Below are 12,274 nucleotides of genomic sequence, written 5' to 3'. Positions count from 1 at the left end.
TCAGCTTTTCTAGAACTGATAACTCAGAGTTTAAAGTTAAACTCAGAGTTGCTTGAACCTGTTTTTTAGATCAGGGCTCAGTTCAAATCCATTTACTGATAAAGACTTAAAAACCACTCAGTTCTGCTTTATAGAGTTTTTTTGCTGCTTGATATTTTTGTTTGTGGTTCCAACACGAGGAAGGGCAAAAGCTCAGCCAGCGATCTTCGTCTTTTTGTTTGTTTTTTGAGTTTTACAGAGAGGAAAAAATCAATCGCTCAGCTCTGCCAGTATCTCAGTAACCTGTAGCCGTTTGTTCTTTTCCATTAGGCTCAAATTTAATTTTCCCTGTTTTGCTGTCCCAAAGCTGTGACCCACTATGATAACTACAGTATACTGAAACCTCACACCTACACCACATGTCCGCCACATGGAAGAGATGTGATTTGATTTTTAAGCACCTTTCTGCATATATTTGAATGCTAACGAGGAAAGAAATGCTTCCTGAGATGCTGAATTCTCTTTCTCACTTCAGGCTGATGAGTTCAAATTAGTAGCAGACATGTAGCATGCAGAGACAAACGTGTTGGCGTTGAAGTACAGCTTTGAAAATAGAGGAACTAATTGGCTTAATTAGGGAGAGACTGATTGTTCTTGTGAACGTTAGTTAAGAAAAAGCACATAGCAGCACTCTCACCGCAGGTACCCCACCTGGTGAAGATGATCTGATTAGAGTTTAGTGTTGCAGCTGCATAAATCTGCATATTAATGAGCCAAAGTGTTGTGAGCACGCATGTCCTTTTGCCAAGACGATCACACCAGATCACATATTCCTTTTTTTTAAGCTGACAGAACTGGTCCAGCCTGATTAAAGACACTTATGCTCTGTGTCACAGGAGAGTCTGCGGGAGTCTCGCTCGCAGGTGATTCTGCTGCAGCAGCGAGAGCAAGAACGTGAGCTCAAGCAGGAGAAAGAACAAGACACCCAGGCCCTGAAGGAGCTCGAGGTCAAAGTTCAGGCTCTGGTGGACCAGGGTCTTGTCCAAATGGGGCGCTCTTCCTCTGGACACCTAGCTGTTCAGGTGGTGCAGCAGAACAAGAAGCCGAAAGGTCGGCAATGTTTTATCACACCTTCCTAAATCCTCAGTAACCACACATACACTCACAGCGTGAACAATTCAAGTTTGAGTTTTATGAGCTGGATTCAGAAGTTCCCTTTTTTAGTGACCAGATAGCTGTGCTGCACCTATCCAGGTAACGTCAGGGTGAACTCTGGGTTTACAGCATTACAAAGGTGATGCGCTGGTGGTACATCTTCATGGTAACTTACCTGCACACAGACAAGGCCTACCTCCAATTTCTGTTTTTGTAACTCAAGATAAGAGATCAAAAGATCTGAAACCGCCATTGAGTCCGAAAAGTGCATCGCCAGTCCGAGATGATACTTCAGACCTTGGTGTGCGGATAATTAGAAGCTCTTTGTATTTCCCTGACGGGCATCATTATGGGATATTGATTCGTGTAATCAGATTTATTCCTTAATTACAGCTACACTGTAACTGCAAGTTGATGTGTAGACTATTTCCTGACAGCTGCAGATCAGGTTGATACAGGAAACAACCTTCAGGCCGTTCCTACAACAGAAGTTCCTCCACAGTCGGTACAAGCTCCTCCTCCCCCTCCTCCTCCACTTCCAGCTCCGTCCTCAACCACAGCTCCACCTCCACCTCCTCCACCACCATCAGCTCTCCTGCCTTCTGGAGGCGGTAGGACGGAGGCGTCAGCAGGGACCTCAAGTGAGTCCACAATCAGAGCAAAATGAAGGTCTTAGTAAGTCTTTAAAAACAATCAGGTTTAGCAATTTTGGTTCATATATTATTTTCTTGTCCTTGATATCTTAAAGAAGAGATGATTTTTTTCTTTTTATACATCAAATTTGAAAATGAAGAATGATTACAACAAGCAAAAGTTTCCAGCTTTTATCGAACTGATTGTAGAGATTTAAAAAAATGTTAAACTTTATAGAAAATCAAGAAATACCACAGAGAGGAGACATGTTGGAGAAACCAAAGTTTTACCCCCTTCCTGCCTTGGTAATCATTTTCCAGCTCCACTTTGGGAACTTTTAGTAAAGATTTCAGTGTCTTTTCTTGTGAAAGTAACAAACGGCAGATTCCCCAACGCAATATTTAGGAAGATATCTCTGTTACAATACGAACATTTCTCTTACAGACTGTAAAAAGAAGAAGGCCATTCAAACCAAATACCGCATGCCGCTGTTCAACTGGCAGGCCCTCAAATCCAACCAGGTCGCAGGAACAATCTTCAGTGAGGTGGACGACGAGTGCATCTTAGAGGTTTGTTCATGTTTCCTCTGCTGTCCCAAAAACATCTGGACCTGGGTTCCTTCATGGACAGTACTTACAAGATGCACGCAGCCAACATGATCACACCTGCTGGTTTTTGTTGCTGCATTTTGGAGTCAGAGGGTACTGTGCTAAGTTTTCAGCTAAGTCTAGCTAGTCTGGTTAGGAAAAGCAGCACACAGACAATTAGCTAATTAGTAAGTAACAGACTAATTATCCTTGAAAAGTCACTAAAGTGGAAGACAAAGTTCTTGGAAAGTCATTTTGTCAGATAATTTTATTAAAGATCCAACAAAAGGCATCGCAAACACTGGGCAGATGAATTATTTAAAAAAACAAGCAAACAAACAAACAAATAAACCCTCACCTCCTGAACAGTTGATGGTGGAAACTACCCGTAGGGACCCAAACAGTGTTTTGTGCCAGGCTGTCAACACACTTTGCAACGTGTTGGACATTTTTTACATGAGAGTTATGGGGATGAGCACTGGTTTGGAGTCAGCCTCCAGTGGCCATAAGTGGAACTACAGTAGTTTTGGTATTTCTGCACTGGCTTCATTTTCAGACATGGAGGTTGCAGGTTGGGTTTTAATCCAATTGTGGTGCAAATCGTTTAGCAGAAAACAACAACATGCAATCTATGCATTTCTTTTCTTCTATATTAGTGCAATCAATCCTATTAAGACAGTACTGTGTTTTTGTGTTACATTGGAATAGCAGTAATGTATTATCATGGGAACTTGCATTTATTCTACATCACTTAAATCCATGGATATTCTTCCATGCTTTTCTCCATTTGCAAACCTTTGTGAGTATTTTAAAAAGAACAAAACGAAATTTACAATAATCTTTAGAACAAATTTTCCAGGAATTTTTCCAGCAGTCACATGCTTTATCAGGAAGTAGTTTAGTCTGTAATAGGCTGCTACGTGACTTACAGTAAACAAAAGTGAAAGTTTAATCTGAGTATTAAAAAATCTTAATGGTCTCTGTTTCTGTATTTGAACCCTGTTATTAGGAGCTAAACATGGCTGCCTTTGAGGAGCAGTTTAAGACCAAAGCCCAGTCGACCCCTGTAGATCTGGGAACCCTAAAGAAGAAAATGGCCCACAAGAGTCCCAGTAAAGTGTCTCTAATGGAGCCCAACAGGGCCAAAAACCTGGCCATCACCCTGCGTAAAGAAGGAATGGCTGCTTCTGATATCTGCTGTGTCATTGAGACGTATGTGTTAAACCCTGTTTGTGCATCAGCTGAATAATACGGCAATAAAAAGAAAATCTGAATATATTGCACTTTATATTCAGAACGTGCACCTTCCCCGCAGGTACAACCTGAAAGCTCTGAGCCTGGACTTCCTCGAGCTGTTGGAGCGTTTCATCCCCACAGAGTATGAAATGAAGCTCATCCACAACTACGAGTGCGAGGGCAGGCCCCTGGACGAGCTCAGCGAGGAGGACCGCTTCATGGTGCGCTTTAGCAAGATCCCGCGGCTTTCCCAGCGCATCAGCACTCTCACCTTCATGGGCAATTTCCCTGAGAGCGTCCAGCTGATACAGCCTGTGAGTCCACGGTTGAACTGTATTTGAGGAAAGAGAATTAAGCAAAGTTTACAACAGGGGATTTCACAGTCATGCCGAGGAAAAGGCTGTTATTCTCTTAGAGTTTATTCCTAGAAGTGGGCTGAATAAAAGCCCACTTCTAGGAATAAAAGGCATTTATTCAGGTACTGAGGTTTAACACGGGGAAATTTCTCCTTATCAGCACTCTGGCTTTATATTTACAGTGGAATCACTCTTGTCCTCTGACTGCGAGAATTACAAAAAAGTAGAACTAGTCCTTTAAAATAAAAATGTTAGTGTATACTGTAATGTGCACGCACTGATCTTTGCATTATTTCTTACAGCAACTGAATGCCATCATCGCGGCCTCGATGTCCATCAAGTCTTCCACTAAGCTGAAGAAAATTCTCGAGGTGATTCTTACTTTTATATTAAGTGTCAAAGAGCTCCAGTTCATGACTAAATAATAACCTTTACTGGTTAGGACTGCTTCTCTGTGACTTCCTGTGAATCCTCAGCAACGGCAAAATGGAATCAAAGTCACTGACCTCCTAATTAGCATTAAAAATTACAGTCAAATCCTGGCTTATAACATTTTTAATTTGTTTGTTCTTCTAATTTCATTTTAAAATACTGGTTGATGGGGGGCTCTCAGCAAAACAACAGAAACACATTCAGCCAAGATCTCACATAAGCTGTAAATAAACGATGGACCATCCGTTTGTAATGGAGCCTCAACGTTAGCATTTTGTGGTGTTTTTTTGTTCCCAGAGGTGACCATATTTAGATGAAGTAACAGTGGTAAGATGTCAAGTAACACTAGTTTAGGTAGGTGCAGGCTTGGCCAACTGTAGGCCTCGAGGACACTGGGTCAACACACCTGAATCAAATGATTACCAGGCCTCTGGAGAACTTCAAGACATGTTGAGGAGGTCATTTAGCCATTTAAATCAGCTGTGTTGGATCAAGGACACACAAAACCTACAGGACACCAGCCCTCGAGGCCTGGGTTTGGACAGCACTGGGTTAGTGAGCTGTATCAGTGCACTGTATACATGCAATACACAAACACTGATATTAGTTAATGGTAGAAACCTGGAACACTAGAAAAACAGAGCCTTGTAATTTGTCTCACAGACTGGTACTTATACGTTGCTTTCTGCTATGAGCCTCATTCACCCATTCACATTATTCTGTGCCAGAGTGTTTTCAGGCTTTGATGGAAATAATTTCAGGTCCAGTTCAGCAGTTCTGGGAAAATAGCCTCCAAAGCTTGCAAGAGCACAGCTGGTGTAATATGAGACCAAACACGCTGTGTCTTTAACCCGGAGGAATTTTTTTCCTTCAACTTTGGTTGTTGTTTTTTCTCCTAAATTTAAAGTGGCATAAAAACAATGATGAGTTGTTTCTGGAAAGGGGGAGGTTTTGTGTTTTACCTCTGTGACAGATTTCAAGTTTTGTTTTTCACTGCAGGTTTATTTTTGAGTCTGTGTGGGCTGCATATCACACATGCTGTCACTTTGTGTCACATCTGACAACATACTTTTCTGTCTGTTGCTTATGTAAAGATCATCTTGGCATTTGGAAACTACATGAACAGCAGCAAGCGAGGAGCAGCATATGGCTTCCGTCTGCAAAGCTTAGACTTGGTGAGAAAATTAATGCAGTTTTTTCCTGCAGCTACAGATGGCTTTTTGCTTCGGTTGCTATTTCTGTAGATAATTCAAAAATATTTTGTGCAACCTGTTGTTTTTATCGATCTAATGTCAGACTTTTCATTCTTTGCTGGCTCTCCCAAGCTGTTGGACACCAAATCTACAGACCGAAAACAGACACTGATGCACTTCATCGTCAACATCATCCAGGAGAGATACCCAGAGCTGCAATCCTTCCCCACAGAGCTGCACTTCCTGGATAAGGCGGCACTTGGTAAGCACATCCTCACATGTGTACAGTGATTAATGATGGCTGAACTCCTGTCACAGTTTACAAAGGTCCAAGATCCAAGCAGATCCACTACTTCCCTCCCAAATTAAGTAATTATAGATTAAACTCTAAACTATGAAACAAAGCTGCAAATAAATAAAGAAATAAAGCACAGCACAGTATGATTCCTGACAGTAGCTCAAGAGTTGCTGCTATAAAAGAAAAAAAAAATCAAAAAGAAAAACTAGCATTTGATCTGATCAACATTTGGCCTAAAATCTTGTTTTTATTAACTGTATTTGTGGTTTGTAGCCCTGTAGTAATCGGATGTTTTGACCTGTGTTGCCTTTTTAACTTCTGACTTCCTGACCCCCCTTTTTTTAATCGTGTGTCCAAGATGCTGTGAGTGTAGGCCTGAGGTCATTTTTTAAAAATGGTTTTAAAAAAAATGTTAAATATCTCCATGAACATGAAAAGCCCCCCAAAAAGATCTCAAAGTCTGTCAAGTGCATGCCAAAGAAACAGGTGGTGATATAATCCTAAGTGTGAAGAAATGCTGGCAAATAAAAAGACAGAGTGTAGTCAAAAGGGAGGTGAAGGCACATAACTTTGATCTTACGAGACAAAAATCGCTGTTTCTCTTTTCCACGTTTAAATGCAGCAGAGTTTCTGTAAATGAAAAGCTTTATTTTTAGTGACCCTCAGGACAAAAGGACAAAATTCACAGAAAAATCTGTGTTTACCAAAATATCCGTGTACATGTGGATGTAGCCTGAATCTCCCTTGTAAACTACACTTGATTAAGGCAACCTGCTAGAAACCAAAGCAGTCATGGGGCGTTTTCAGTGTAGCACCATGTTTTCACCTTGTAACTGACATGAAACTACTCCAACCGCTCACCAACAATTGGAGAACACCTAGAAGTTTCTATGGAGATGCTGACTGGTATGTCTGAGATGACCAAGAGGATAAAACCTACACAAAGCCAGAGTTATTGGCTATACTTTTGAAACTTTTATTATTACCGTTAAATGTGGTCAAACTTTAATCACATACATTTTAGTTTAAACTAATACCACAGATTGTAAATACACTGATGATAAAATGACAAATGCTCACAAGGTGTTATGACAGCAGTAGAATCACTTTATTCATGCAACACCTTGCATAACCCTTCAGTCTTCTAAAGTACATCATAATCTAGTTGATGTTTGATAAGCAATGATAAGAATGTTAATTTGAAGCTCTAACTTCACCTTGAAGTCTTTGTCTCTTTTAGTTTCTGTGGACAGTATCCTGCAGGACCTTCAGGCTCTGGAGAGAGGCATGGAGGGGACGAAGAGGGAGTTCTCCATAGAAAAAGACAATCTAGTGCTGCAGCGTTTTCTCAACACCAACGTGGAGCTGCTCAATGGTCTCATAGCCGATGGAAAGACCGCACAGGTCGGATTTAATTATCAAAATCAGAATACTTTATTAATCCCTGAGGAAATTATCCAAATTTGTCTCTGTCAATGTTAGGAACAGGAAGTACTTGTCAGTTCATGGCTGATCATGACCTTCTTTTGCAGGATGCTTATGACTCAGCTGTGGAGTACTTCGGAGAAAACCCCAAAACAACGCCGCCCTCTATGTTCTTCCCTATTTTTGTCAGATTCATCAAAGCGTACAAGGTCAGATAACAGACAGCTGCTTCACTGATATGCACCAAGAGCTTTTACATTACACCTGCAGCCATCAGTGACTGTTTATAATCTGACCTCTGAAACATTGGTTTTGTGTTTGCCAGCAAGCAGAGCTGGACATCGAGCAGAGAAACAAGCAACACGAGGCTCCTTTAACTCCTCCTAAACCTGAAGTCATGGGGAACAAGGTGGGAACGATAAACAGTCAGTGCAGGAAAAGTACTTTCAAGTGTGTCTACAAACTTTCCAAGCACATAAAGATGATTTTCTCCTGAATAATTGGACTGTGTCATTTTGCAACAACACTTTAAAAGCTGACAGTAGACCTCAGACTTTATCTGTCGGCCCTTTCTTTTTTGATTTTTTTTAAAGTGATATTCAGCAAGGGAAACGCCACCCTTCAAAAAGTACTTCTTCTCAGTGAAGGACAGAGAGAAATACTCTTTTCTGAAAGCCCTTTTCCTCTGGTAGAGACATTAATGATCTCAGTTTAGAGGAAAACTGCTTTGCTTTTAGAGAAATGTGTACAAAGACCCACGACATTAAAAGGTCAAAGTATCAACAAAAACTAGTGTGATGCTCCAGTCAGCCATGTCAAGTACAAAGACAGATAAACTACCATAAAATATAATAATATAAGGTATTGGATCTGGAACAAGCCTGGAGCTGGACTGCCCTGTTCGATGTCCAAACAACTCTCTTCAGTTCCCAGTCATATATGAACTGTTATTAACGAAAGTGGTAAACATGGTCCGCGCTGCCATCAAATTCAAAATAAGACAATATTTTTCTTTCTTAAAATGGTCAATTCTTTTTGTTTTAGTTAGTTTTAATTTTCGAATTGAAACATTTGATCAGTTCTGTGTTGCTGACCGCTTGTACTTCTTCACCTATCAGACTTCCACACTTTAAGGACATTCCTTGAGATTATAACTTTCATGCATAAAAACGACCAGACTATTGGACATAAAAAGAACTAAAACTCTCAAAGCATGTTGTAAAAAGTTGCATTCAACTAAATCTGATTTGTTGTTTCAGGGTCCCATGATGCCCAGACCGCCCCAGATGGACCTGATAGCAGAGCTGAAGAAGAGGCAGATGTCTCCTCTGGTGAGGGAGGGGAAAGACGGAGCCATCGAGGACATTATCACAGGTACACAACAAACTGTCTGTTTTTTGTATATGTGTTGTGAACCGTTATCAGCAATTATCAGGAGGGGTTAGTTACACAGAGCTCACGCTGCCAAGGCAACAGAAAGATGCAGCTATGCAGTTACAGGTTCGTGTGGTGCTAAAGCTACACAGTGACAGCTACGTAATTAAAGTTCAAACATTGTATCAAGTGAAGTTTAGCTGTTAACATAGCAACACTTACACACTAATGCTTGCTAATTAACTAGCTAACAACTAAACTGATCACTTTTTCATAGATTAGAACTAGATTTTTTAATTTGTTTTGTTTTTTGTTTGTTTTGTCTACAAACTTTGAAAGGCAGCAGCTAAATCAACATAAGCCACAAACTGTTTCTCTGCACTTGTTTATGTTGTGTTCCAGCAACCACTCCCCAACCGATTGGAGAGTACAGATTTTTCCCAACAGCAAGAACTCGTCACTGAGCGCTGACTAAGCTAAGCTAACTATCTCCTGATTTCCAGCTCTAGTTTTGATGGACGCTCTAGTCCATTCATTTTTATTTTTCTGTACCTTCTGCTGTCACACACTTTTTTCACACTAATCGTCCTCAGTGTTTTTACTTTCTTATCTAAGCAGCTGTTAATCTCATTAACATTTTATCCTATTTCCTCTCCAGCAGTGCTCTTTTTTTAAATTTCCTTAGTTCAACAAACTTTCACTAAGGCTTACATCCCTCTCCTGTGCCCTTGTTTGTCCCTCCTCTCTTCCTGTCCCTGTTGTTTTTTTTTTCTCTTCTGTCTTCAGCTCTTAAATCCGTGCCCTTCACGGCTCGCTCTGCCAAACGCTCCTCTCGTCTCTTCTGCGACTCTGTCTTCAGTGAAGAGGTGATGTTTTCAAATCCGCTCCTGCTGATCATGACACTGTCATTGTATTTATAACCAGGAAGAGATGGTGGATACAGAGTGTAGAGGTCACTTATAATCCTTTGAGCCCAGCTTCTATTTCTGCTCCAGTCATGGACATGAGACAAACTCAACAGTGAATAACAACAATAAACACAAAATATTAGAAACACATTATATGGCACTAAAACTGCATAGAAATTGTCCTGCTCTGCCTTCCCAATGTAACTGTATCCCAGACAGTCTGCCCTTGAAGGAATATTTTGGGTGCTGTTTATTGGATTTATGCCTCGTGACTGAGTTCTCTCCAGAGGTTTTCTGACACACTTTAAATGGCTTTCAAAGAGAAGGAGAGCAGCTCAAACTAAAACACAAGAATATGCTGTAGAATATGCTTGTCTTGGATTTGAAGGTTAAAGGAGATCTATTATGTTTTCCTTGTTTCCAGTCATAAAAGTACTGTTAGAGTGCTTGGATAATAAAGATATATTCAATATATTAAAGGGAACTAAAGTAAAGGACATTTAGCACTGTTGCCTCATTTGTTAATGGGTCCTGGTTTCAGAGCCACACAACGTCCAGCTGTGTGGAGTTTGTTGAGTTGTAGTTAATCCTGCTGATGCAGGCCCGCAGCACAAAAGACTTTATCTCAAGAATTTCACAGGCTTGTTAAATAACATCATTTAATGACTTAGAGGCTGAATTTAAATTGAACAAACAACGGTAATGGAGATATACGCTAATTCTTAGACTGATAACAGTGATTTTTAAACTAATTTACTCACCCAAAAACTGTCAAAGCTCTTCCCTTTTTATTTCAATCTGTGGTGCAGGACGTACGACATCTCTGTACTACGCTATGCTGTCCAAAAGTATACTTCTACCAGTCGTTTAAAAAGTGTTGGAAGGTTCATGTTGGTCAGTGTATGTATCAGTCATCACAAGCACAGCCTGCTCTGAACACTTAAATTACAATTACAGTTTTTTCTATGCAGTACCCACAAAAACATTCTGTGTAGCCAATCAGAAAAGAGAAAGCTTAAATGATGGAGGGGCTGAAGTATATCTTTAGATGAGCTGATCACAGTACATTCATATAATTCTCTACAATGATTATTTTGAGCTGTGAATGCTGTAAAGTTACTCCTGTAACGTCCAACAACAAAAACACGAAGTTGGAAATCAGCGTAATAGATTCCTTTTAAGATTGATCGTACATCACATCACACCTGTGAAGAGACGAAGGTGAGAAAGACACAAAGGTTTAAAAGGTGTTTTTTTTTTTTAAAGCAGCAAAACACAACAAAGATTACCACAAAGCAGCCTCACACACCCACAAAGATGTGCAAAATACCACAAAGACATGAAAAACAACTGAGAGACAAAAAGTGAAATGCAAAAGAACACGCTGGTGCCTTCTGTGGGTCTTTTAAAAGCTTATGCTGAGGGGCTCATTGTCCCACACTCTATCCATGTCTGACACAGATTCTAATTAAGATTTTATAAGAGCCAGGATGGCTTGGCAGTGACTCTTTCATACCAGACGTCTTCGCATTTTCCTGTTTGTTTTTGTGTTGTTGTTTTTTTATGGCCAATTTGATGAGTAGAAATATGTATTTTATGGCTCAGTAAATAAAGCCCAACAGGCCCTTAGTTTGCCTTTGACATATGTCAGCGGGCTGTTCTGAAGCTTCTTGTCTCACGTGGATTATTCGTGTTTGTTCTCTTTCGTCAGATCTGAGAAATCAGCCGTACAGACGGGGGGACGTCGGCCGACGCAGCGCCAAGTGGAAACCAGGGCAACAGCTGCAGGTATCCTCAGACATCTCCCTCTGAAACACAACAACGTGGACTGGGTTCATCATCGTGGCTTTACAAGCACAGCGCATTTGACTCACTATGGTGACAGTCTTATCACTCTCAAGCATGTGGACGAATGCAGGGGTGGAAATGCATGCACAAAGATCCCTAAAGAGACAAAAACATAAGCTAATGCACACACACACACACACACACACACACACACACACACACACACACGCACATTTCTGCTGCATTAGGGCGCCTCTCTGGATAAACTTCAAACTGACTGTAGAAATGTTCTGTGATTTGAGTGATTAAATGTTAAAGAGGGCGAATTATTAGCTGTACTCAGCGCTAATGACACTGGATGCCATCCGAGGTAATCAAGACAATTACATGGAAGAACGAGCCACTCAGCTGAGAGGTAACACGAGCGCTTCATTACTGCCGCTAAGACATCAGAGCCTCACCAGAAAATTCATCTTCAAAGGCAAAAAGCTGATAGACTCGTGGATCATTTTGATATTTTTTTATTAGTTTTAGTTTAAACAGAATTTTAATCGCAGCGTCTCATCACTCTTTCTGTGTCTGCAGTAGGTCTCAAAAATTATGGGAAAGATTTATAATATATTTAATTTATTTTTATTACTGTGTAAGTACAAAAACAGCAAGCTTCTACTTTGCTTCTGCATTTCAACAAATAAAACATTTTATACTGTTCTGGGGTTTTTGTCTGTTTTATTTGTGTCTATCCTAAAACTCAAACTTTTGTGTGCTTACATTTCATACATTCAATACATTTCATTACAGTAGATGTCTTTCTAAAAGTGCTCCAAGTTTAAGGATATATTTCTTCATCTTCAACGCCATGAGCTTGTACAGTACAGCACAACTACCTTGACTCTACTCCCTCAGAGGT

The 12,274-nt window shown here is 40.4% G+C and overlaps 1 protein-coding gene across 4 annotated transcripts in view; it reads left to right on the top strand.

The window, feature by feature from the left end:
• The window catches only part of fmnl1b (formin-like 1b), a 39,001-nt gene extending 26,927 nt beyond the window's left edge, over positions 1-12,074 (top strand). The window contains exons 14-27 of one of the 4 annotated variants that reach the window (XR_015130791.1): positions 876-1,089; positions 1,572-1,775; positions 2,212-2,336; positions 3,364-3,566; positions 3,670-3,904; positions 4,249-4,317; positions 5,473-5,553; positions 5,704-5,833; positions 7,110-7,273; positions 7,402-7,503; positions 7,620-7,703; positions 8,554-8,668; positions 9,071-9,534; positions 11,288-11,356. Coding sequence is in view for 3 of the 4 variants with exons in the window: in XM_086304441.1 (XP_086160567.1) it covers positions 876-1,089; positions 1,572-1,775; positions 2,212-2,336; positions 3,364-3,566; positions 3,670-3,904; positions 4,249-4,317; positions 5,473-5,553; positions 5,704-5,833; positions 7,110-7,273; positions 7,402-7,503; positions 7,620-7,703; positions 8,554-8,668; positions 9,455-9,588 (1,860 nt within the window). In the remaining variant the exon portion in view is untranslated. Of the gene's footprint in view, positions 1-875; positions 1,090-1,571; positions 1,776-2,211; positions 2,337-3,363; positions 3,567-3,669; positions 3,905-4,248; positions 4,318-5,472; positions 5,554-5,703; positions 5,834-7,109; positions 7,274-7,401; positions 7,504-7,619; positions 7,704-8,553; positions 8,669-9,070; positions 11,264-11,287 lie in introns of those variants that run through there. The other 3 variants (XM_086304443.1, XM_086304442.1, XM_086304441.1) reach the window with 3 other exon arrangements.
• Positions 12,075-12,274: the final 200 nt, after the last annotated feature.

Source organism: Aulonocara sp. 'chitande type north' Nkhata Bay, linkage group LG8 (genome assembly GCF_057382095.1).
Source record: "Aulonocara sp. 'chitande type north' Nkhata Bay isolate Kocher_YH1m ecotype deep benthic linkage group LG8, A_spYH_male_GT1.1, whole genome shotgun sequence".
In the NCBI taxonomy this organism is placed as follows: Eukaryota; Metazoa; Chordata; class Actinopteri; order Cichliformes; family Cichlidae; genus Aulonocara; species Aulonocara sp. 'chitande type north' Nkhata Bay.
The sequence above is the reverse complement of the archived record's forward strand: the minus strand, read 5'-3'. Positions and strand labels throughout refer to the sequence as shown.